Source organism: Cuculus canorus, chromosome 4, assembly GCF_017976375.1.
Source record: "Cuculus canorus isolate bCucCan1 chromosome 4, bCucCan1.pri, whole genome shotgun sequence".
NCBI classification, from domain to species: Eukaryota; Metazoa; Chordata; class Aves; order Cuculiformes; family Cuculidae; genus Cuculus; species Cuculus canorus.
Genome location: NC_071404.1, coordinates 351,741 through 375,163, shown reverse-complemented (window position 1 = coordinate 375,163; position 23,423 = coordinate 351,741). Strand labels below are relative to the sequence as shown.

The window sequence follows — 23,423 nt, the reverse complement described above, 5'->3', positions numbered from 1 at the left end:
GTGAGTGGGGATCAGGGACCCCTCGATGAGGGATGAATGGGATCAGGGACCCCTCAGTGAGGGGCAAGTGGGGATCAGGGACCCCTTGATGAGGGCCACTGAGGGGTCAGGACCCCTCGGTGAGGGATGAATGGGGATCAATGACCCCTCGATAAGGGCCAATCAGGGATCAGGGACCCCTCGGTGAGAGGCAATTGGGGATCAGGGACCTCTCAATGAGGGGCGAGTGGGGATCAGGGACCCCTCAATGAGGGGCGAGTGGGGATCAGGGACCCCTCGATAAGGGCCAATCGGCGATCAGGGACCCCTCAATAAGGGCCACTGAGGGGTCAGGACCCCTCGGTGAGGGGCGATTGGGGATCAGGACCCCTCGGCGCGGGGTTGTCCGTCTGTCCGTCCCGCGGCGGTGGCGCTGACGGCGGTGGCGGCGCAGCCGGCAGTCTGGTGCAGGAGCTGCTGCGGCGCCTGGGCGAGAGCCGTCGGCTGACGCGGGCGGCACTGCACCTGCTGCTGGTGCCGCACCTGCGGGAGCTGAGCCTGCGGCACTGCCGCGCCATCGCCGGCAACGACATCGGCCGCCTCCTCGCCGTGCGGTGCAAGGTGTGTGCCGGGGGGGACAGGGACTGGGGGGACACTGTGGGACAGGGAGTGGGGGGACAGGGAGTGGGGGACACTGTGGGGAGAGGGATTGGGGGGACAGGGAATGGGGGGACACTGTGGGAGAAGGATTGGGGGGACAGGGGATGGGGAACACTGTGGGAGAGGGAATGGGGGACACTGTGGAGAGGGATTGGGGGACACTGGGAGAGGGATTGGGGGGACAGGGAATGGGGGGACACTGTGGGAGAAGGATTGGGGGGACAGGGAATGGGGGGACACTGTGGGAGAAGGATTGGGAGGACAGGGATTGGGGGACACTGTGGGGGAGGGATTGGGGGGACAGGGAGTGGGGGGACACTGTGGGGGAGGGATTGGGGAACACTGTGGGAGAGGGATTGGGGGGACAGGGATTGGGGGACACTGTGGGGAGAGGGATTGGGGGGACACTGTGGGAGAGGGATTGGGGGACACTGTGGAGAGGGATTGGGGGGACAGGGATTGGGGGACACTGTGGGAGAGGGATTGGGGAACACTGTGGGAGAGGATTGGGGGACACTGTGGAGAGGGATTGGGGGACACTGGGGAGAGGGATTGGGGGTCCCTGGGTCCCCAGGAGTGGCTCTGGGGGTGCCGGGGAGGGGACGTGGGGCGCAGCCCCCCCTGACGCCGCCCCGCAGGCGCTGCGCTCTCTGGACCTGCACGGCTGCGGTCGCCTCTCGGCGCCGGTGTTGGCGGCGGTGGCGTCGGCGCTGCCGGGGCTGCAGCGGTTGGGGCTGGGGGAGACGCGGGCGGACGCGGCGGTGTTGGAGGCCGTGGGCCGCGGCTGCCGGCGCCTGCGCGAGCTCGACGTCTCCGGCTGCGCCAAAGCGTCGCTGCCCGCCCTCCGCCTCCTCGCCTACGACCCGCGGCAGCGCCGCTGCGGCAGCCCCGCGCTCCGCGTCCTGCTGGCACGCGGCCTGGAGCCCGCCGACGGCCCCGACGCCGAAGCCGCGCTGGCCTTCGTGCTGCTGGCACTGCCGCGCCTCGAGGTGCTGGCGCACGGCGCGCTGCCCGCCGCGCTGCGCCGCCTGCACGAGGGCCGCCTGGACGGCGCGGGCAACGCCGACGCCTTCCCGCCGCTGCTGGAGCTGGCGCGGCTGCGTGGGGCCGTGCCCGGGGGGCCGCCGCTGGCGCTGCCGCTGCGCCTCGTCGAGGACGTGGAGGCGGCGGCGCTCGCCGCGGTCGGCGCCGTGTGCCCGCACGCCGAGGAGCTGAGCGCGCAGGCTCGGCGAGGGCGCGGCGGGGGAGCTGCGGCGCTGGCAGCGGCTGCAGCGGTTGGCGCTGGGCGGCGCGGGGGCGCTGGCGGAGGCGCTGCCGGCGGTGCGCGGCCTCGGCGCGCGGCTGCGGACGCTGGCGCTGCACGGCTTCCATCTGTGCCACGAGGGCTCCCTCCTCGCGGTGCTCGCCGCCTGCCCCGGCCTGCGCGCCTTCACCGCCGAGCTGCACGCGCCAACGCCTGCCGAGCCCGACGCCGACCCGCCGGCCGCGCCGCCGCGCTGCCACACCGACCTGCTGCCGCACGGGCTGCCGCGCCTCCACGCCTTCTCGCTGGCCCTGAGCGGCGGCGCCGAGGCTTTGCCGGCGCGGCATGTGCTGGCGCTGAGCGGCACCCTGGGCTCGGTGCTGTGCGCGGCGCCGCGGCTGCAGAGCCTGCGCCTCCTCGCCGTCCCCTTCCCGCTCGACGCAATCTTCGAGGCGGTGCTGGCGGCGCCGGGGCCGCCGCTGCAGGAGCTGCGGGAGCTGTCGCTGGCCGGGAGCCGCGTGTCCGGCCGCGCCGTGTGGCTGCTGCTGGCGGGCGACGGCCCTCTGCGCCGCATCGACCTCTCCCGCTGCCGCGACGTCTCCCGGCGCGACTACGACGCCTTCGTGCGGACCGCGCGGCACCGGCGCCTGGACCTGGACATCGCCTGGCAGTGACCGGCACCGGCGCCGGTGTTTTAATAAAGGACGTGTACCGCGGCTGTTGGTGCGCTCTGTCCCGGCACCGATCGCGGTGGCTCTCCCGGCGCGGTCCCCAGCACCGGGAGCCGCGGGGTTGCCGCCACAGTGGCCGCGGCGGTGCACGTTCAGTGCCGGGAGGCGCCGTGGAGCCCCGTCAGCCGCTCCGTCTCCTCCCAGAGCTTTCGCGCCAGCGCGGCGTCGCGGGCGGCCGGCGCCGGCAGTGCCAGCCCGCACTCGCTGTCGAAGTATTTGCCGGAGATGCCCGCGGCCTCCTCGGAGACGGCACAGAAGATGGTGCTGGCGGCGCCGCGCTCTGCCGACTGCGGCACAGGGGGTGAGCGGCGCCCGGGCCACGCGGCGCGGCCGCGCGCAGGACCCGGCGCCCTCACCTTGATGAAGGGGCGGGCGAGGGCGAAGAGCGCCCGCACGGCGCAGCCGAAGTGGCGCATGATGCCGGTGCTCACCACGCCGGGGCTCAGCGCGTTGGCGGTCACCCCTGCCGAGCCATCAGCACCGCCGGTTGTGGCGTCCGGTGCCAAATGTCCGCTTGCCAACCCGGCCGGAGCGGGCGAGCGGCCGCGAGCGAGCGCCGGGGCTCCTCTGCCGTGAGCCGCAGCCCCGGCACGGCGGCACCGAGGGGTTGGGACGGGCACGCGGCACCACGTGGCACAGCCGGGCGCGGTACGGCACTCACCTGTGCCGCGCAGGCGCCGCGCCAGCTCGGCGGTGAAGAGGACGTTCATCAGTTTGGTGCTGTTGTAGGCGGCGTCGAAGCTGCCGGGCCGCGCCTGCCCGGTCAGGAAGCGGCAGTCGGCGGTGCCGGCGCGGTGCCGGAAGGAGGAGACGTTGACGATGCGGGCGGGCGCCGAGGCCTTCAGGAGGTCTGCGGGGAGGGGGCGGGGGGTCAGCGCGGTGCCGGCGGCGTTGGCGGCGCTCCCGGCGTCCCCGCGGCGCACCGAGCAGGAGCCGCGTCAGCAGGAAGGTGCCCACGTAGTTGGTGGCGAAGGTTCGCTCCAAACCCTCCGGCGTCACCGCAAACGGCAGCCCTGGAATGTGGCACACGGCAACCGGCGGCAGCCGGATCGGGGGATGGGAATGGGGATGGGGATGGGAATGGGAATGGCAATGGGGATGGAATGGGAATGGGAATGGGAATGGGAATGGGGATGGGGATGGGAATGGGGATGGAATGGGATGGGAATGGGGATGGGAATGGGGATGGGGATGGGAATGGGGATGGAATGGGATGGGGATGGGGATAGGAATGGGAATGGAATGGGAATGGGGATGGGAGTGGGGATGGGGATGGAATGGGATGGGAATGGGGATGGGAATGATGGGAATGGGGATGGGAATGGGGATGGGAATGGAGATGGGAATGAGGATGGGGATGGGAATGGAATGGGGATGGGAATGGGGATGGAATGGGAATGGGAATGGAATGGGGATGGAATGGGAATGGGGATGGAATGGGAATGGGAGGGGAATGGGAATGGGGATGGGAATGGGATGGAAATGGAATGGGGATGGGAATGGAATGGGAATGGGAGTGGGATGGGAATGGAATGGGGATGAGGATGGGATGGCAGATGGCAATGGGAAGGAGATGGGAAAGGGATTGGGATGGGATGGGATAGGGTTGGAGCTGTGGTGGGGATGGAGATGGGATCAGGATGGGGAGTTAAAATGGGGATGAGATGGGATTGGATGGGAACGGCGATGGTGGGGAGGAAGATGGGATGGGATGGGTTGGATGGGATGGATGGGATGGATGGGATGGGATGGGATGGATGGATGGGATGGGATGGATGGATGGGATGGATGGATGGGATGGGATGGATGGATGGGATGGATGGGATGGGATGGATTGGATGGGATGGATGGATGGGATGGGATGGGATGGGATGGGATGGGATGGGATGGGATGGATGGGATGGATGGGATGGGATGGATGGGATGGGATGGATGGATGGGATGGATGGATGGGATGGGATGGATGGGATGGGATGGGATGGGATGGGATGGGATGGGATGGATGGGATGGGATGGATTGGATGGGATGGATGGGATGGGATGGGATGGATGGGATGGATGGGATGGGATGGGATGGATGGGATGGGATGGATTGGATGGGATGGATGGATGGGATGGGATGGGATGGATGGGATGGGATGGATGGGATGGGATGGATGGGATGGGATGGGATGGATGGGATGGGATGGATGGATGGGATGGATGGATGGGATGGGATGGATGGGATGGGATGGGATGGGATGGATGGGATGGGATGGGATGGATGGGATGGGATGGGATGGATGGGGCCGTCGGCCCCGTGGCCGCCGCTGCGCACCGGTGCTGCCGGCGTTGTTGACGAGGACGTCGAGCCGCGTCTCCTCTCGCAGCACAGCACGGGCGAAGGCGCGCACCGATGCCAGCGAGGCGGTGTCCACCACGCGCACCACCACCGCCGGATTGCCGGTGGCCGCCCGGATCTCCGCCGCCGCCGCCTCGCCGCGCTCCCGGCTCCGACACGCCAGGATGGTGCGGGCGTTCCGGCGCGCCAGGTCCAGCGCCACGCACTTACCGATCCCTGCCGCACACGGGGGGCCTCGCGGTGAGACCCGGGGAGCCGCGGCACCGCGCCCCGGGAGCCGTGGCAGCAGAGCCGGAGCAGCCCCGTGCCAAAGCCCGGCTGAGCCGGTGCCGAATCCCAGCAGCCCGGCGTGAGCCCCCAGCCCAGAGCCCGCACCGCGGCACACGGCAGAGGAGCCGGGACCCCTCCGTGGCACAGCTCGGCTGCCGGCGCGGTGGCCTTGGCTGCGGGCATTGCCCCGGCGGGGCAGAGTGCGGCCACCGGCGCTGCGGCACAGGATCCGCCAGGACTCGGCTCCCGGTCGGTGCGGTGGGGACGTCTGCGGGTGCCCGGCACGGCCGCATGCCGGCACCGGAGCCCCCAAACCCTTCTCCATCCCTGCAGCCGGAGGAAGCGAACCCGGCACTCACCGCTGTTGGCTCCGGTGACGATGACGGTCTTGCCGGTGAGGTCGGCGGGGCAGCGGCGCGGGTCCCAGCACCGCCTGCGCCGCACCCAGAGCCACAGTGCCAGCACCAGCGCCAGCACGAACCAACCCGGGTGGCTGCAGCCGCTCGGCACCTCCATGGCCGCGGTGCGACCGCTGCGCCGGGACAGAGTCCGCCGGGGTCGGAGGTCAGAAAGGGCCTTCCCCCGGCACCGCAGCACTGGGGCCGCGCCGGAGCCGCTCACGCCCACCGGCATTGGGTGGAGGAGCAGAACCGGTGCCACAGCTCGGGGATGTGCACGGGCAGCACCGACCTCCCACGGCACAGCCGCGCCGCGGTCCCACCCTGCCAGAGCCATCGGTGCCGCCGTGGGCTGCGGGCGTGGGCACCGGGGGCTCCCGGCACCGCCCGGCCTCGCACCACGCTGCCGGGAACGGTGCCGGTCAGGGAGCAGGAGTGCCGGGGGGATCATCGGCAAAGGACAGAGCTGAACAACAGAAACCTCTTTATTCCCCTCGTGGTTTGTGCGGCAGAGGCAGAGCCGCCGCGGCTGTGCCGGTGCGGTGCGGGGCCCGTCCGGGGCGAGGGCGGCGATGGCACCGCGACGCCAGAGTGCCTCAGGGGCGGCTCTGCGGTGCGAAGAGGAGGAGGAGCCGCTCAGCGCCCGCCGTGGCCCGAGAGCCGCCCGGCGAAGGGCACACCGGGGCGGATGGGCCGCAGGTCCCGCTCGGCGTCGGTGTCCTCGCCGGGCGCCGTGGGCTGTGCCGCGCTCTCCCGTCTGCTGCTCCACCGGACGGTGACGCCGGGCGCCAGCGCCGAGCCCAGCGGCCGCGGCAGAGGTCTGGGGAGCCGCGGCGCCAGCTGTGCCCGTGTGTGCCCCGCGATGCCCGGGCTGCGCCCGCCGGCACCGCGACCTCGTGCCGATGCCTCGGCCTCGGCGCCCACATGGAGCACCTCCACCTGCGGGCGGATCCATCGCCCGGGGCGGCGCCGCCGGAGCAGCTGCGGCACAGGGACGGTGCCCTCGCGGTTCCCCCGTGGCCGGAGCGCAGCCGGGGTGGCGCGGGAGGGAGGCGGTGGCGGTTCGTGGCCATTGACATCCGCCGCGTCCCGGTGTGGCTGTGGCGGCTGCCGGCCCCGCTGCGGCCGCGCTGTTGCCGCGCGGTGGGGTGTGCGGGGGGCTGTGTGCCGGGGGGCCCTTCCCGGGGGGCGCTGGGACGCCGTGGCCTCGTCTGGCAGCAGCTCGGCGCGGGGCGGCTCCGGCACGGGGACGATGGCACTGCGCGGCGCGGGCGGCACAGGGGGGTCCTGAGCTCCGGCAACAGAGACCTGCGGCACAGTGACAGGACGTGGGCCGCGGGCACCGGGGCAGCCACATCCCCCCGGCGCGGCACAGGGAAGGTTCTGGAAGCGTGGCGGTGGTGCCGGGGGCTCACCTGGCTGCGGCTGTGCCGGACGGGGACGGCGCCCGGGGCGCAGGAGTCCAGGGGGCACGGCGGCGGCTCCGCGTCCTGGCGCTCCGTGCCGGCGTCGGCGTCGCCCTCGTCCCGCGCCGGGAAGCGCCAGCGGGCGCCGAGCAGGAGAGTGTCGCACACCCAACGCACGGAGAAGGGAATGCGCTGCCGGGAGTCGCCGTGAGCACCGCAGAGCACCGCGGCCGCCGCACGGCGCCGGAGGAGCCCCAACTCGGCACCAACCGGATCGCCAGGAACCCCCCGGATCCGGACCCTCAGCCCAGGTAGGAGATGGGCTGGGAATGCCGGGAATACCCCAGACATGGACCTCGCCTCGGCACGGAGCGGGAATGCCGGAACCCCCGGGATCCGGACCCACCCCAGCGCTGGCACAGGTTGGGAATGCCGGAACCCCTGGAGCTGCACCCGTGCCTTCACCGGGACACGGAGCGGGAATTCGAGGAGCCTCTGGAATCAGGATCCCCATCCCCGGCAGAACATGGCGCGGGAATGCCGGGAATCTGGAATCCTGAGGCTCCATCCCAGCCGGCGATGGAGCGGAATGCCGGGAGCCCACTGGCATCGGGACACGGCGTGGGAATGCCGGGAGCGCCCGGAACCGGGGCCCCATCCGCCGTCGGTGGGCGCTCACCTGGCGGGCGGCGAAGGCGTCGGCGCAGGCGTCCATCACGCGCGTCACCAGCTCAGCCGCGACGTCCCCGGCGGCCGCGTCCCCCCCCGGCGCCACCGGCACCGCCCGGCACTGCCCGGCCCGGACGGAGCGAACGCGAACCGGAGTCCGAGGGACGTCCCGGCGGGAGCGCTCCCGCGGGGGAACCTTCGGAGGGGACCGACGGCGTCGGACAGCGGAACGGAGCAGGAACGGACAGGGAGAGGGAATGGGGATTGGGAACGGGGAGTGGGAAGAGGGAGAGGGAACAGGGAGTGGGAACAGGGAGAGGGAACGGGGATTGGGAACAGGGAGAGGGAACAGGGAGTGGGAATGGGGATTGGGAACGGGGATTGGGAATGGGGATTGGGAACAGGGAGAGGGAATGGGGATTGGGAACAGGAAGAGGGAATAGGGAGTGGGAATGGGGATTGGGAATGGGGAGAGGGAACGGGGAGAGGGAATAGGGATTGGCAACAGGGATTGGGAAGAGGGAGAGGGAACAGGGAGTGGGAACAGGGAGTGGGAAGAGAGAGTGGGAATAGGGAGTGGGAACAGGGATTGGGAACAGGGAGTGGGAACAGGGATTGGGAAGAGAGAGTGGGAATAGGGAGTGGGAACAGGGATTGGGAAGAGAGAGTGGGAAGAGGGAGTGGGAACAGGGATTGGGAACAGGGAGTGGGAACGGGGATTGGGAACAGAGAGAGGGAATGGGGAGAGGGAATAGGGATTGGGAACAGGGAGTGGGAAGAGGGAGAGGGAACAGGGATTGGGAACAGGGAGTGGGAAGAGAGAGTGGGAACAGGGATTGGGCACAGATCGGGCACAGGGATCGGGTACAGACGTGGGCACAGATGGGGCTCAGACACAGGGATCGGGCACTAAAACGGGCACGGACAGGGATCGGGAACAGGGAGTGGGCACAGGGATTGGAAACAGATAGGGATCAGACACTGAGAGGGACTGGATATGGAAAGGGATTGGACACTGACACCAACACGGATTGGCCACAGGGATTGGACAGAGATCGGACACGGGCAGAGATCAGACGCGGGGATCGCACACACAGGGATCGGACACGGACAGGGATGGGACACGGACACGGATCAGACACGGGCACAGCCAGGGATGTGGATTCGGACACGGGCACGACACGGACACGGGCCCAGTACACCCCAGTGCCCCCCAGCTCACCCCAGGGCACCCCGGTACAATTTGGGTCCCCCCAGTTCACCCCAGTCCAGCCCAGTTCCCTCCACTCCCTCCAGTTCCCCCCAGTCCCCCCCCACCTCCGCCATTTCCCCCCCCGACGCGTCCCGGTCTCCACGGCAACGCTGGCCCCGCCCCTGGGCCTGCGCTCGCGGTGACGTCAGCGCCGCGCGACACCTCCCCGCCTTTCTCGTCTCCATTACGTCATCACGCGGCGACGGCGTCGCCATGGCTGCGGCTGGGACAGCGTGAGCTGGGGGCGGGGGGGCGGCCGCGGGACCGGGGGCCGGGCCGGGGAGGGGAACAGGGCTATGGGGGTCCCGGGGGCGGGATAGGGTCGGGGCCACAGAGAATGGGGTGGATTTGGGGGGCTCAGGGGGTCTCAGAGAGGACCCCAGAGATGGGGGGGAACAGGGGGAGCCTGGAGTCGGGGGGGGAACCTGCGGGGAGACCGGAGAGGGGGTGGGAGTGGGCAGAATCCGGGGGTCCCGGGGGGAGGCAGGGCTGGGGGTGCCGGAGAGGATCCGGGGGGGCTCAGAGGGTGGGAACGGGGGGGGACCCCAGGGCTGGGGGTGCCGGGGAGGATTCGGCGGGGGGCTCAGGGGGTGGGAACAGGGGGGGACCCCAGGGCTGGGGGTGCCGGGGGTCTCGGGGGGGCTCAGGGGGTGGGAACAGGGGGGGCCCCAGGGCTGGGGGTGCAGGAGAGGCTCGGGGGGGTGAGAACAGAGGGGACCCCAGGGCCGGGGGTGCCGGAGAGGATTGGGGGTTCCCCAGGGCTGGGGGTGCTGTGGGGGCACGGGGGGGGCTCAGGGGGTGGGAACAGGGGGGACCCCAGGGCTGGAGGTGCAGGAGAGGCTCGGGGGGGTGAGAACAGGGGGTTCCCAGGGCTGGGGGTGCCGGAGAGGATTGGGGGTTCCCCAGGACTGGGGGTGCCAGGGAGGATCGGGGGTTCCCCAGGGCTGGGGGTGCCGGGGGGTCTCGGGGGTTCCCCAGGGCTGGGGGTGCGGGGGGTCTGGGGGGTCTGGGGGCCGCGGCTGGACGGCGTTCCCGCAGGCCGTTCCGCCGGGAGCCGAGCGTGCGGCTGCGTGGCAGCGCTGCGGCGCTCTACAACAACCTGAGCGTGCTGCTGGCACCGGGCCGCCCGCCGTCCGCCTTCTGCGCCGTGCACGGCCCCGCGCTCACCATCGCCACCGCCACCGCCGACGGGCCCTGCGCCACGCGCCAGCTGCCGGCACGGCACGCCGCCACGGCCGGCACCGCCGACGGCATCACCCAGGTACCCGCGGCACCGTGCCCTCCGGAGAGAGGAGATCCGGCGAGGGGGCATCCCGTAGGATGAGCCGGAGACGATACAGAGCTCCCGGTGCTGCCGGCGGCGTCACCGGGAACCGTGGGAGAGGGACAGGACTGACAGCATGGGATGAGGATGCCGGAGTGGGATGGGGGGGGTTGGAGTGGGATGAGATGCTGGAGCACGACAAGGATACCGGAGTGGGATGAGGGTACCGGACGGGAATGGGAATGCCGGAGGGGAATGGGAATGCTGGAGGGGAACGGGGGTAATGGAGGGGAATGAGAGTACTGGAGAGGAATGGGAATGCCGGAGGGGAATGAGGGTACTGGAGAGGAATGGGAATGCCAGAGGGGAATGGGGGTACCGGAGAGGAATGGGAATGCTGGAAGGGAATGGGGGTACCGGAGAGGAATGGGAATGCTGGAAGGGAATGGGGGTACCGGAGAGGAATGGGAATGCTGAAGGGGAATGGGGGTACTGGAGAGGAATGGGAATGCCAGAGGAGAATGGGGGTACCAGAGAGGAATGGGAATGCTGGAGGGGAATGGGAATGCTGGAGGGGAATGAAGGTACCGGAGAGGAATGGGAATGCCGGAGGGGAATGGGGGTACCGGAGAGGAATGGGAATGCCGGAGGGGAATGGGGGTACCGGAGCAGGATGGGGATGTCACAGTGGGATGAGGATGCCGCAGTGGGATGGGAGTGCCGGCGCCGGATTGGAGCCGGGCTTTGCCGCGCTGGGGTCCCTCGGGCTTTGGTTTTGCTCCCGGGCACCGGGGAGAAGGCGGGGAGATGGGATCCCCCACGGGAGCGCCGAGGGGGCAGCGGAGTGGCGGGAAGGGCCTTCCGGAATGTGTGGAATGGCCGGGACCGAGCGGGACCGCAGGGCCAGAGGGAAGGAAGGAGCCTCTGGAGGCCTCGGAGCAGCACCCGCAGCTGTGACCGCGGCCGGAGCGGTGCCCGGGGGCTCTCCCGGAACGCACGGAGGGTTCTTTCCGCCTTCGCCCGCTCCCGGCGCTCCTGACGATCCGCTTTTCCTGGCAGGCTGCCTGGTGCGTCCTCCCGTCCCGCGCCCTCCTGGTGCTCACCTCCCACCGCGGCATCCAGGTGTGCTCCGGGGGCTGCCGCGCACCCTGGGATCCGGGGAGCATTCCGGAGGGTCGGCTGTGCTCCGGGGGTGCCGCTCGGCCTGGGATCCGGGGAGCATTCCGGAGGGTCGGCTGCGCTCCGGGGGCTGCCGCTCACCCTGGGATCCGGGGAGCATTCCGGAGGGTCGGCTGTGCTCTGGGAGCTGCCGCTCACCCTGGGATCCGGGGAGCATTCCGGAGGGTTGGCTGTGCTCTGGGGGCTGCCGCTCACTCTGGGATCCGGGGAGCATTCCGGAGGGTCGGCTGTGCTCTGGGAGCTGCCGCTCACTCTGGGATCCGGGGAGCATTCCGGAGGGTCGGCTGCGCTCCAAGGGCTGCCGCTCGACCATGGGATCTGGGGAGCATTCCGGAGGGCTCCGGCCCCTCGCTGGCAGCCGCGGAGCCGCCGGCGCAGCTTTGTCCCCGTTGCTGTTCCGCTGCAGATGTTCGAGGCCGACGGCTCCACGCTGGTGTATTGGCACGCGCTGGACGGCACGGAGCATCCTCCGGGTAAATCCGGCAGCGGGAACGCAGCCCCTGCCCCGTGGAGCATTTGCCGGCACCCTCGCTCCCGGCTCCGGCTGGGATCGAGCCGGCACGTTCCTACGCGGCGGGAGGGTGCGGAGGAGGCGGTGGTGTCCCCGTGCCGCTCTGTGCCGCGCGGCGTGGCCGGAACGGGCGCGGGATGGCCCCAAGGCCGGGGCTGGGATGGGTTCGCCGGCGGCGCCGTGCCGGGAGCTGCCGCGGCTCATGGTTTCCTTCCAGCGCACGCGGTGTTTGCCCGTGGGATCGCCGCTGCCGGCGGGCGCTTCGTCTGCGTGGGTGAGCCGGGGCGGCAGCCGGGGCGCAGGGGTCGCACCGCGCGGCCGGCCGAGAGCCCGGGACCCCTCACCGACGCCTTCGCCGCCATTCCCGCCCGCAGGAACGTCGCCGGGGCCGGTGCTGGTGTTCGATATCCCCCCCAAAGGCACCAACGTCACCGTGAGCGACGTCCTGGAGCGGCACCACGACGCCATCACCGACATCGCGGCCGAGCTGGGCCACACGCCGGTACGGGGGCATCGCCGGCATCGGGGGGGCTCCGGGCTGGGGGGGTCGAGGTCGCTGTGCCGGTGCCGGTTGTCCTCCTCATTATCTGCACCTTCGTCAGGACGACGCTGGCGCTTTCCCCGATCAGTTCTGCGCGGCTTTCCCGGCGCCTCTGCTCGCCCGAACCATTCCCGGCTCGGAGCCGGTGCCGAGGCCGCTCCGTGCCCCGGTGCCCTCCCTCCGGCGTGGGGCGCAGGATGCGCTCCTCCGCCTGTACCCCATCCAGCGTGGGTCGGTGTTGCCACACGGGAGCGGGTCGGAGCCGCGGTGCTGCCGGTGCTTCCTGGGAGCCGTTACACTCCGCTGCGGCGATGGCTCTGCTTTGCGGCAGCTTTAGCGACACCGGAACCTTCTGCCCGGCGCTCGCTGCCGATGGCAGAGCCGGCGGCGGTGCCGGAGCGGAGCCTGAGCCGCTCCATCATTGCAGGATGGGGCTCCAGGACCTGGTGAGCGCCGATGACGGCGGCGCCGTCTGCACCTGGAGCTCCGGAGAGCCCTTCACCCCACTCGGCAAAATCCCGGGATTCGGGTAAGCCCAGCGCTGCCGGAGCGACACAGCTGCACCGCACCGGAGAGCCGGAGGTGAGCTCCATGCCTGCTGGCAGGTGGTCGTGCTCCTCGGTGAAGCTGTGGCACGGGATCGTGGCCGCCGGCTACGGGAACGGGCAGATCCGGCTGTACGAGGCCGCGACGGGCGTCCTGCGCGCCGAGGTCAACGCCCACGCCCGCTGGATCTCGGCTCTGGACGTGGCGCCGCGGAGCGGGAAGGTACGGCTGCCTGTGCCGCAGCGTCGCCGCCGGCGCAACGCATCCCATCCCTGCATCCCGCGGGGCCGGCGCCGCTCCGGTGCCCGCTCCGGTGCCCACGGTCCCGCTCCCCCTCCAGCTGCTCTCCGGCGCGGAGGATTCCTTTGTGCACGTCTGGGAGCTCGGCAGGAACCCGGACACCGACGGCATCGAGGTGAGCGCCGCTCAGCGTGTGCCTCCCGGCCGCGGCGTTCCCAATCCCTGGGCTCCCGGCTGTGCCATTCCCAATAACCGGGCTCACAGTCACAGCATTCCCAATCCCTGGGCTCCCGGCTGTGGCATTCCCAATAACCGGGCTCACAGTCACAGCATTCCCAATCCCTGGGTTCCCGGCCGCGGCATTCCCAATCCCTGGGCTCCCGGCCACGGCATTCCCAATCCCTGGGTTCCCGGTTGCGGCATTCCCAATCCCTGGGTTCCCGGCTGTGGTATTCCCAATCCCTGGGTTCCCGGCCGCGGCATTCCCAATCCCTGGGTTCCCAGCTGCAGCATTCCCAATCCCTGGGTTCCCGGCTGTGGCATTCCCAATCCCTGGGTTCCCGGCTGTGGCATTCCCGATCATCCCTGGGTTCCCGGCGGTGCTTCCCGCAGCCGGTGCCAGCGTTTGGCTCCTGTCGCGCCGCAGCTCCGGCACTGCCACGCCGAGTGCGTCACCGACACGCAGGTCTGCGGCGTACGCTTCTGCGATCCCGACGGGAATTCCTTCGCCGTCACCGGTTATGACCTGAACGAGATCTTCCGCTACAGCCACGCGTAGCCCTCGGCGCCCGCCGGCGGCGGCACCGGCACAGCCGGGACACAGCCGGCACCGTAAGCACCGGGGCGGCGGCACAGCCCCGATTCCGGCGCTGTGGGGCCCGGGGTGGGAATCCTCGGGAATGTGGGGCTGAGCCGGGATCCCCCTCGCTCCGGAGGTGAAGGCGCAGCCGTGTGTGGGGAATGCGGCCCCAGAGCTGCGCCGGATGTGTCCCCACGTCCCGACTGCGGCACAGCCCCTCCGCCCCTGTACCCCCCGAGCTATGGGGCACAGCCCCTCCCGCCCCCTGTACCCCCCGAGCTATGGGGCACAGCCCCTCTGCCCCTGTGCCCCCCGAGCTATGGGGCGCAGCCCCTCTCCCCCCACCCAATAAAAACCTGAGACCACCGGGTAGCGCTTCTGGTTTGGGGGGCAGAGGGGGGTCTGTGGGGCAGAGGGGGTCCCATGGGGCTGTGGGGGTCAGTGGGGCAGAGGGGGGTCAGTGGGGCACAAGGGATCTGTGGGGCAGAGGGGGTCCCGTGGGGCAGAGGGGGGTCTGTGGGGGTCCCGTGGGGCAGAGGGGGGTCAGTGGGGGTCCCGTGGGGCAGAGGGGGGGCTGTGGGGCAGAGGGGGGTCAGTGGGGGTCCCATATGGCAGAGGGGGGGCTGTGGGGGTCCCATATGGCAGATGGGGGGCTGTGGGGGTGCCGTGGGGCAGAGGGGGGGCTGTGGGGGTCCCGTGGGGCAGAGGGGGGGCTGTGGGGGTCCCATATGGCAGAGGGGGGGCTGTGGGGGTCCCGTGGGGCAGAGGGGGGTCAGTGGGGGTCCCGTGGGGCGCACAGCGCTCGTGGAGCTGTTGGGAAAGTCTTTATTAAAGGCTCAGAGCCGCAGAGGCTCCGTTGGGGTAAAAAAGTGTAAAAACGGTTGTGCAGCAGAACCCCCCCAGAGAGACCCCCGAGAGAGACCCCCCCAAGAGAGACCTCCCCGAGAGAGACCCCGAGAGAGAGACCCCCGAGAGACCCCCCCAGAGAGACCCCCAAGAGAGACCCCCCAAGAGAGTGACCCCCGAGAGAGACCCCCCGAGAGAGACCCCCCTGAGAGAGACCCCCCTGAGAGAGACCCCTGAGAGAGACCCCCCCGAGAGAGACCCCCGAGAGAGACCCCCCCGAGAGAGACCCCCCCCGAGAGAGACCCCCCCGAGAGCGACCCCCGAGAGACCCCCAGAGAGACCCCCCGAGAGAGACACCCCCCGAGAGAGAGACCCCGAGAGAGAGACCCCCCCGAGAGAGACCCCCCCCGAGAGAGACCCCCGAGAGACCCCCCCGAGAGAGACCCCCCCCAGGGGGTGAACCCCCGGGTGCCGCACTGGGGGGTCTCTGCCCCCCCTGAGCCCTTGGGGCCCCCCCAGCGCGGCGCCGGCACGTGGGGGGGGGAATCAGCACCAAATCCGGCCCGGTGAGAGCCCGGCACCGGCGGGGGGCACAGAGCCCCCTCCCCACAATACTGCGCGGTCAGAGGTAGCACAGCTGTGCCACCGCCCCTGCCGGCACGGCACAGCCCGGCAGAGCCTGGCATGGCACGGCACGGCACGGCACAGCCCGGCACGGCATGGCACAGCCCGGCAGAGCCTGGCACGGCACGGCAGAGCCTGGCACGGCACGGCAGAGCACAGCACAGCCCGGCATGGCACGGCAGAGCCTGGCACGGCACAACCTGGTAGAGCCTGGCACAGCACGGCACAGCCAGGGGTGCTCAGCACGGCACACCTGGCACAGCACGGCACGTGCCGGGCATGGCACGGCACACTCGGCCTGGCTCGGCACGGCCCGGCACACGGGGCACAGCGGCCGCGGTCCCGGTGCGCGGGGAAGGCGGCGGTGCCGGTGCGGCTCAGGCGAGGTTTGGCCGCCAGAAGCACCATTTGGTGCGCGGGCGCTGTTTGCGCTGCAGCTGCTCCTCGCGCTCGCGCTCCTTCTGGCACCGCAGGTACCGGTCCTCCTCCTTCAGGTACCACACCGGCGGCCACCGGTGCCGCTCGAAGTGCTCCCGGTTCTCTGCGGCACAGCGGCGGCGCTCAGCACCGCGTCCCCGCGCCCCCCGCGCCGCCCCGCGCCGCCCGCGCCGTACCTGCCGGCATGAGCTTCATCTCCCGCGGGAAGCGGCGGCACAGGCGGTTGTAGTTGGTGCAGACGTAGTGCAGGCACCACGCGGCGAGCTGCGGCGCGTTGTGCGCCTGCGGAGGGGCACCATGAGAGCCACCGCCGCCACCCCCGCCACCCCGGCACCGCGGCGGCGCCGTACCTGCGACAGCTCCAGGAAGAGCAGCACCTGCGCGTCCATCTCCGCGCGCTGCGCCAACGCCCGGAGCAGCTCCTCCACCGCGTACTGCTCTGCGGGGGGAAACCGTCGGCACCGCCGCAGGGGCTCCGGCACCGGGGAGGGCACAGAGCCCCAGCGCCGAACCACGCGCCGACGCCACCGCTGCGTTAACGACCCGCTGGGATCGATCCCCTGCCACGCATCGACCGCGGCGTCGCATCGACCGCGGTGTCACATTGACCACAGCATCACATCGACCATGGCGTCGCATCAACCGCGGCATTGCATCGACCATGGCATTGCATTGACCACAGCGTCGCATTGACTGCGGTGTCGCATTGACCACAGTGTCACATTGACCGCGGTGTCACATCAGCCGCGGTGGTATATTGACAGTGGCACCACATTGGCGGCGGCATCACCGCGGCCCTCACCTGTGAGCGCCTGCAGCCGTGGCAGGCAGAGGCGGTTGGCGAGCACCAGCAGCTCGGTGGCGTCCAGCTCCGGCGCGGGCGAGAAGGCGCCGGTGTAGAGGAAGTCGAGGACGGCGCGCAGGCAGGCGCGGTTGGTGCCGGGCAGCGCCACCTGCGACAGCGCCGTTTGGGGGTCTCGGCCCGCAGAGCCCTCGCCGGGACCCCCACCCCGGCACAGCCGCGGCGCTGCCCGGAGGCACCTATCGTGCCGCCACCCCGGCGCCCGCAGCCGCTCACCTCGGTGGCGTAACTCTCGCGGAAGGCGCCGCGGAACATGGCCATCATCCAATCGCAGCCGGCGATGAGCAGGGGCTTGTGTGCCGGCACCGCGCCGTCGTCCACACGGAACACCACGTCTGCCGCGGCAAGGGCTCGGCGTGGGGACAGGCACCGCGCCGGGTGGCACCGGGGTGGCACGAGGGCTCGGGGACCCCGGCACTGCGGCCGCTGGCGGCTGCTCCCTCCCTGGCCGAGCCGGCGCGGCGACCGCGGCAGCACCGGGACGGCACAAGGGCTCCGGGGGCAAAAGGAGGGGGACGGGGGTGTCCGTGACTGCGGCTCCGCGCCGGGCACCGCCCGTACCTGCGAAGACGCCCTTGGCCAGGCACTCCTTGATGCGGTTGGCGCGGCGGAGGTGGAAGGCTTTGGTGATCTCGTGGTTCATGAAGCTCTCGTGGTTGAGCACGTTGGCCACCATCATGCGCAGGTCGAACACCTCCAGCAGCTCGGCGATGGTGGCCACCTGCCGCAGGTCGCCGCGCGCCCGCTCCAGCCGCCCGCTGTACAGGTACTCCAGCACGGCGCGGAAGGGCTCGGCCGGCACGCGCCGCTCCATGCTCACCACCGCCATGCGCCGCTCCCGGCCCGTCGCCGGGTCGGCCACCGGCTCCCAGCGCAGGCTGACGAAGCCGCGGCCCCACGCCGAGAGGTCGCGGGCGCCGCCGTCCGCCGGTGCCGTCCGCAGGGCGTCGTCGCTGTGGGCGGCACGCAGGGCGGCCTCGGCCAGGGCGCCGCGCTCCCCGTCCAGGCTGCGGGCGCGGGCGGCCGGCTCCTTGCCGCGCGGCCCCGCCAGCGTGAAGAGCTCGTAGAACCTGGCGCAGGCCGTGGCCAGGCAGACGCGGTGCGCGAAGACGCGCTGCCCGCCCTCCAGCTGGAAGACGACGTCGGCGCAGAGCGGGCTGCCGAAGAGCGCCGCGGCGCCGCCGCCGCCGGGGCCGGCCGCCGCCTCGGGCACGCGGATGAGCGGCGGCGGCGGTTTGGGCGGCAGGAAGGGCGCCTGCAGCAGCGGCCGCCGCATCTTCTTCAGGTGGGACTTCCAGAACTGGAGGTGGCGGCGCGAGACGAGGGCGGCGCGGATGGCGTTGTCGAAGACGTCCTTGATGCCGAACTGCGCCACCACGCTGGTCTCGTAGTAGGGCACCCCCAGCTCCGCCGCCACCTCGTGCCCGCGCTCCGGCGGCAGGATGTCCGTGGCCTTGATGGGCCTGCGGGGACACGGAGCCCATCGGCGTCACCGCGCGCGCCGCGGAGGGCTCCCCGCGCCGTCCCCGCGGCAGCACCGCAGCCTCACTTGGCCAAGGGGCGCCGGGCGCGGTTGACGGCGTCCAGGTCGGCGTAGCGCAGGTCGAGCTGGCAGCCCACCAGCACGATGGGCGTCCGCGGGCAGAAGTGTTTGATCTCGGGGTACCACACGCTCCGCACGTGCCGCAGGGAGTTGGGGTTCGCCAGCGAGAAGCACAGCACCACCACGTCCGACCTGCGCCGCGCCGGGAACGGGACGGGAACCGGAACGGGAACCGCGGGAGAGGGAGAGAGAGGGGACGGAGGGAGAGAGGAGAGAGAGAGAGACAGAGAGGAGAACAAAGGAAAGGAGAGAGAGAGAGAGAGCACAACGAGAAAGAAGAGGAGGAGGAGAGAGAAGGAAGGAAGGAAGGGAGGAAGGAAGGAAGGAAGGAAAGAGAGAAAGAAGAGGATGAGGAGAAGGAAAAAGAAGGACAGAGGAGAAAGAGGACGAGAAAGAAGAGGAGGAGGAGGAAGGGAGGGAGGAAAAAAGGGAAAGGAAGGAAGGGAAAGGAAGGAAGGAAAGGGAAGAAAGGGAAGAAAGGAAGAGAAAGGGAAGAAAGGAAGAGAAAGGGAAGAAAGGAAGAGAAAGGGAAGAAAGGAAGAGAAAGGGAAGAAAGGAAGAGAAAGGAAGAGAAAGAAAGAGAAAGGAAGAGAAAGAAAGAAAGAAAGAGGAGAAGGAAAAAGAAGGAAAAGGAAGGAAAAAGAAGGAGGGAGAAGGGAGGGAGGAAGGAGGGAGGAAGGAGGGAGGGAAAGGAAAGAAAGGGAACAAAGGGAAGAAAGGAAGAAAGGAAGAGGAGAAGGAAAAAGAAGGACAGAGAAGAAAGAAAGGACGAGAAAGAAGAGGAGGAGGAGAAAGAAGGAAAAGGAAGGAAAAAGAAGGAGGGAGAAAGGGGGGGAGAAAGGGGGGGAGAAAGGGGGGAGAAAGGGGGGAGAAAGGAGGGAGAAAGAGAGAAAGAGAGAAAGAGAGAAAGAGAGAAAGAGAGAAAGAGAGAAAGAGGAAGGGAAGAAGGGAGGAAAAGGATGAGGAGAAAGAAAGAGGAGAACAAGAAAGAAGAGGAGGATGAGGAGAAGGAAAAAGAAGGACAGAGGAGAAAGAAAGGACGAGAAAGAAGAGGAGGAGAAAGAAGGAAAAGGAAGGAAAAAGGAGGGGGAAAGGAGGGGGGAAAGGAGGGGGAAAGGAGAGGGAAAAGGAGAGGGAAGAAGAGGGAAAAGGAGAGGGGAGGGGGAAAGGAGAGGGGGAAAGGAGGGGGAAAGGAGGGGGAAAGGAGGGGGAAAGGGAGAAAGAGGAAGGGAAGAAGGGAGGAAAAGGATGAGGAGAAAGAAAGAGGAGAACAAGAAAGAAAGAGAAGGATGAGGAGAAAGGGGGAGGAGGAGGACGAGCAGAAAGAAAGAGAGGAAGGGAGGAAGGGAAGAAAAGGATGAGGAGAAAGAAAGAGGACAAGAAAGGAGGATGAGGAGAAAGGAGGAGGAGAAGGGCAAGGAGGGAGAAAGAGGAGTGAGGAGAGGGAGAGCAGCGCTGCCCCACTGCCCCCCACACTGCTCCCCCCACACTGCGCCCCACACTGCCCCACACCGCCCCAGTGCTGCCCCACTGCCCCGGGAAGGTCCCTCCTGGCTCTGCCCCACGGCCGCCCGCGGGGACCCCACGGCCACGGGGCTCCCCCGCTGCCACCGCCGCCCCCACACCTGCCGTGGGGCTGCCCCACACCGCCACCGTCCCCACAGAGCCTCCGCGGGCAACGGCACCGGTGCCGGCAGCACCCGTGGGACCGTTTGGATCCAGCGCCGCGGCACCGACCGCGGTCCCCGTGGGGAGGTTGGGGTGCGGGGGGGGGCCGGGTGGCGTGGGTCGGAGTCTTGGGGGAGGGGGGGGTGACAAGGGCAGGGTTTGGGGTGCCGATGGCCGGGTTTGGGGTGCCAGTGGCCCGGTTTGGGGTCCCGGTGGCACTGTTTGGGGTCCCGGTGGCTCTGTTTGGGGGTGCCGGTGGCTCTGTTTGGGGTCCCAGTGGCTCAGTTTGGGGTCCTGGTGGCCCGGTTTGGGGTCCCGGTGGCTCAGTTTGGGGTGCCGGTGGCCCGGTTTGGGGTGCCGGTGGCCCGGTTTGGGGTGCCGGTGGCTCTGTTTGGGGTGCCGGTGGCCCGGTTTGGGGTGCCGGTGGCTCGGTTTGGGGTCCCGGTGGCCCTGTTTGGGGTCCCGGTGGCTCTGTTTGGGGTGCCGGTGGCCCGGTTTGGGGTGCCGGTGGCTCGGTTTGGGGTCCCGGTGGCCCGGTCTGGGGTGCCGGTGGCCCGGTTTGGGGTCCCGGTGGCCCGGTTTGGGGTGCCGGTGGCTCGGTTTGGGGTCCCGGTGGCCCGGTTTGGGGTGCCGGTGGCCCGGCTTGGGGTGCCGGGGGGTCCCCACCTGCCGTAGGCGAAGCGCCGGTCCTTGTGGTGGTCGCCGAAGGTGTCCCAGAGGCGCAGGGAGACGCTGACCTCATCCACCACATCCCGGGAGCGCTCCAGCACCTGCTCGGCCGCGGCCCCGTCACCCCAGAACCCCCCCGGTGCCCCCCAGAGCCCCTCCTGACCCCGATATCCCCGTACCCCCCAGTCTCCCCCACACCCGCAGCCCCCCCTGAACCCCGGGACACCCCCGCTGCCCCCAGGACCCCCGGACCTCCCAATTCCCCCCCCGCCCCTTCTCACCCCGGGACCCCCGGTGCCCCCCGGGCCCCCCCGCCCCTATTGACCCCCGTGTCCGCCCCCCCTCCCGCCCCCGGTGCCCCCCATCCCTCTCCCACTCCCCCCCGGGACCCCCGGTGCCCCCCGCCCTCTCCCACCCCTCCAACCCCCGGGATCCCGGTGCCCCCCATGCCACTCCCCCCTGCTGCCCCCGGTTCCCCTCCGCTCTTCCCGGTCCCCCCGGTTCCGCCCCGCTCCCACCGGCTCCCCCGGTTCCCGGTGCTCCCCCCGGTTCCCCCCTGCTCCTCCCGGTTCCCGGTGCCCCCCACCCGGTTCTCCCGGTTCCCCCCTGTTCCTCCCAGTTCCCCCGGTTCCCGGTGCCCCCCCGGTTCCTCCCCGCTCCCCCCGTTCCCTGTGCCTCCCCCGGTTTCCCCCCGCTCCCCCCGGTTCCCGGTGCCCTCCCGGTTCCCCCCCACTCCCCCCGGTTCTCGGTGCTCCCCCCGGTTCCCCCCTGCTCCTCCCGGTTCTCGGTGCTCCCCCCGGTTCCCCCCTGCTCCTCCCGGTTCCCGGTGCCTCCCCCGGTTCCTCCCCGCTCCCCCCGGTTCCCGGTGCCCCCCCGGTTCCTCCCCGCTCCCCCCGGTTCCCGGTGCCCCCCCGGTTCCCCCCCGCTCCCCCCGGTTCCCGGTGCCCCCCCGGTTCCCCCCCGCTCCCCCCGGTTCCCGGTACTCCCCCCGGTTCCCCCCCGCTCCCCCGGTCCCCGGTGCCCCCCCGCACCTCCTGGCACACACGGTACTGGTCGATGGCCCAGACGGTGGGCACGTGCGTGGCGAGCAGCTGGTATTGGCTGAGGGTGGCGTTGCAGGCGCGGGCGCAGATGAGGCGCGTTTTGCCCACGGCGTTGTCGCCCACCACCACGCACTTGATGGTCTCGACGTTCGGTCGCTCGTAGTCCACGTCCAGGTCCATCGGCGCCGCGCGCCCCCGCCCATGCCCGCGCCCGGGACGCGCCCCCGACACGCCCCCGGCCAATCCCCGCGCCGCCCGCCGGGCCACGCCCCCCCAGCCACGCCCAGCCAATCGCAGAGCCGCGCCGCCCGCCGGGCCACGCCCCCACGACACGCCCAGCCAATCGCAGAGCCGCGCATTTCGCCAAGCCACGCCTCCACCGCGCATGACCACGCCCCCGGCGATACAAGCCAATCCCAGCCCGGCTCCGCCCCCCGCCTGGCCACGCCCCCCGGCCGCGCGTGGACAAAGGAGCGCCGGCAGGCGGCGCCCGCGCACGTGACCGTCACGCGGAGGGGGGGGAGGCAACAAGTTGTAAGTTACTCCCCTTTGTATGTCACGCCCCTTGTTCCCTAAGCCACGCCCCCGTCGGCCAGGCCACGCCCACTCGGGGAGCGCGGGAGCCGCAGGCGGCGGCACCACCAGTGGCACCAGGACCACCAGTGGCACCAGGGACACCCAGGACCGGGCAGGGGCACCGCGCACGGGACAGTCCCGCGGGCGGCGGGGGGTAAGTGGGGCCCCTGAGAAGCCCCGCCCCTCGTTAAGCCCCGCCCATTGGTTTCCTAAACCACGCCCACTCCCCGGCCACTCCCACTCTGGGAGTGGCACCGGGGACACCAGTAACACCAGCGGCACCAGGGAGGGACACCAGTGACAGCAGTAACACCAGCAGTAACAGCACTGCCCACCCTGCCCCGCCCCCAATCGCCGCCCAGGCAATCCCCGTCGAGCCACGCCCTCCAGGCCACGCCCCCAATTCCCACACAGCCAATCCCTGCCCGGCCCCGCCCCGCCCACAACCCCTGCCCAGCCAATCCCCGCCCAGTCACGCCCGCCAGGCCACGCCCCCAATCCCCACCCAGCCAATCCCCGCCCGGCCACACCCGCCACGCCCACAACCCCTGTCCAGCCAATCCCCTCCCAGCCAATCCCCGCCAGGCCACGCCCCCATCCCCGCCCAGCCAATCCCCGCCCGGCACCGCCCGGCAGGCCACGCCCCCTCCCCAGGGCGCGCGCGGACAAAGGAGCGCCGGGAGGGGGCGCCCGCACGTGACGCCCCCGACAAAGCCACGCCCATCTCGCGCCAACTCCCCCCGTTAAGCCACGCCCCCTCCTCCGGGCCACGCCCACCGGGGAGCGGCACCAGTAACACCAGTAACACCAGTGCCACCAGCAGCACCAGTACCAGCAGCGACACCACCCCTACATCCCCACCCTGTGGCCCCCCGTACCCCCACATGCTCTCCCCCCCTCGCACACCCCCATCTCCCCCCCCCGCAGCGGGGGGTCCGGGGGGGTCCCCTCAGCCCCCCCCAATCAGACACCGGCTGTTAAATAAACTTTAATGCATATTAATGAGGTGGCAGCTCGGGGGGGGCTGTGCTGCCCCCCCGAAGAGGTTAAGGGGGGGCAGAGGGG

The 23,423-nt window shown here is 70.4% G+C and overlaps 3 protein-coding genes across 6 annotated transcripts; 1 reads left to right on the top strand and 2 right to left on the bottom strand.

The window, feature by feature from the left end:
• Nucleotides 1–2,571: 2,571 nt before the first annotated feature.
• On the bottom strand, nucleotides 2,572–9,164 carry LOC128852095 (serine/arginine repetitive matrix protein 2-like). The gene is made up of 8 exons (XM_054065740.1): nucleotides 9,015–9,164; nucleotides 7,038–7,893; nucleotides 5,584–6,930; nucleotides 4,931–5,170; nucleotides 3,537–3,626; nucleotides 3,275–3,463; nucleotides 2,970–3,076; nucleotides 2,572–2,900 (listed from the first exon to the last, which is right to left on the bottom strand). The coding sequence occupies exons 1-8, from the start codon at nucleotides 9,162–9,164 to the stop codon at nucleotides 2,706–2,708; spliced, it is 3,174 nt and encodes a 1,057-aa protein (XP_053921715.1). The 3' UTR covers nucleotides 2,572–2,705.
• Nucleotides 9,053–14,381, top strand: WDR54 (WD repeat domain 54). The gene is made up of 11 exons (XM_054065739.1): nucleotides 9,053–9,182; nucleotides 9,988–10,210; nucleotides 11,273–11,335; nucleotides 11,799–11,865; nucleotides 12,121–12,177; nucleotides 12,278–12,405; nucleotides 12,506–12,517; nucleotides 12,885–12,973; nucleotides 13,050–13,212; nucleotides 13,331–13,405; nucleotides 13,877–14,381. The coding sequence occupies exons 1-11, from the start codon at nucleotides 9,163–9,165 to the stop codon at nucleotides 14,006–14,008; spliced, it is 1,029 nt and encodes a 342-aa protein (XP_053921714.1). The 5' UTR covers nucleotides 9,053–9,162; the 3' UTR covers nucleotides 14,009–14,381.
• Nucleotides 14,382–15,316: 935 nt separating this feature from the next.
• On the bottom strand, nucleotides 15,317–22,012 carry LOC128852087 (rho-related BTB domain-containing protein 2-like). Of its 4 annotated transcripts, none has more exons than XM_054065707.1 (9): nucleotides 21,771–22,012; nucleotides 20,737–20,840; nucleotides 18,349–18,534; nucleotides 17,361–18,262; nucleotides 17,016–17,134; nucleotides 16,740–16,890; nucleotides 16,288–16,371; nucleotides 16,114–16,219; nucleotides 15,317–16,040 (listed from the first exon to the last, which is right to left on the bottom strand). In XM_054065707.1, exons 1-9 carry the CDS (start codon nucleotides 21,960–21,962, stop codon nucleotides 15,422–15,424), a joined length of 2,463 nt encoding a protein of 820 aa, XP_053921682.1. In that variant the 5' UTR covers nucleotides 21,963–22,012; the 3' UTR covers nucleotides 15,317–15,421. The 4 variants fall into 4 exon arrangements, with proteins under 4 accessions (XP_053921682.1, XP_053921683.1, XP_053921684.1 ...); XM_054065708.1 differs by having other exon boundaries at nucleotides 15,746–16,040; nucleotides 16,288–16,376; nucleotides 21,771–22,011; XM_054065709.1 differs by lacking the exon at nucleotides 16,114–16,219 and having other exon boundaries at nucleotides 15,746–16,040; nucleotides 21,771–22,011.
• Nucleotides 22,013–23,423: the final 1,411 nt, after the last annotated feature.

What these genes read in the sequence shown, in the direction of transcription:
- LOC128852095 (XM_054065740.1), bottom strand. Translation starts at nt 9,164, where the DNA reads ATGGCGACGCCGTCGCCGCGTGATGACGTAATGGAGACGAGAAAGGCG. An exon ending in GCTGACGCGGCTCCTGCTCG is followed by an intron (nt 3,464 to 3,536) that starts GTGCGCCGCGGG and finishes CCCTCCCCGCAG; the next exon opens with ACCTCCTGAAGGCCTCGGCG. An exon ending in GCGGCGCCTGCGCGGCACAG is followed by an intron (nt 3,077 to 3,274) that starts GTGAGTGCCGTA and finishes ATGGCTCGGCAG; the next exon opens with GGGTGACCGCCAACGCGCTG.
- LOC128852087 (XM_054065707.1), bottom strand. Translation starts at nt 21,962, where the DNA reads ATGGACCTGGACGTGGACTACGAGCGACCGAACGTCGAGACCATCAAG. An exon ending in ACGGCTGCAGGCGCTCACAG is followed by an intron (nt 16,372 to 16,739) that starts GTGAGGGCCGCG and finishes CCCGCAGAGCAG; the next exon opens with TACGCGGTGGAGGAGCTGCT. An exon ending in GATGAAGCTCATGCCGGCAG is followed by an intron (nt 16,041 to 16,113) that starts GTACGGCGCGGG and finishes GCTGTGCCGCAG; the next exon opens with AGAACCGGGAGCACTTCGAG.
- WDR54 (XM_054065739.1), top strand. Translation starts at nt 9,163, where the DNA reads ATGGCTGCGGCTGGGACAGC. An exon ending in ATGGCTGCGGCTGGGACAGC is followed by an intron (nt 9,183 to 9,987) that starts GTGAGCTGGGGG and finishes GCGTTCCCGCAG; the next exon opens with GCCGTTCCGCCGGGAGCCGA. An exon ending in CCGCCGACGGCATCACCCAG is followed by an intron (nt 10,211 to 11,272) that starts GTACCCGCGGCA and finishes TTTTCCTGGCAG; the next exon opens with GCTGCCTGGTGCGTCCTCCC.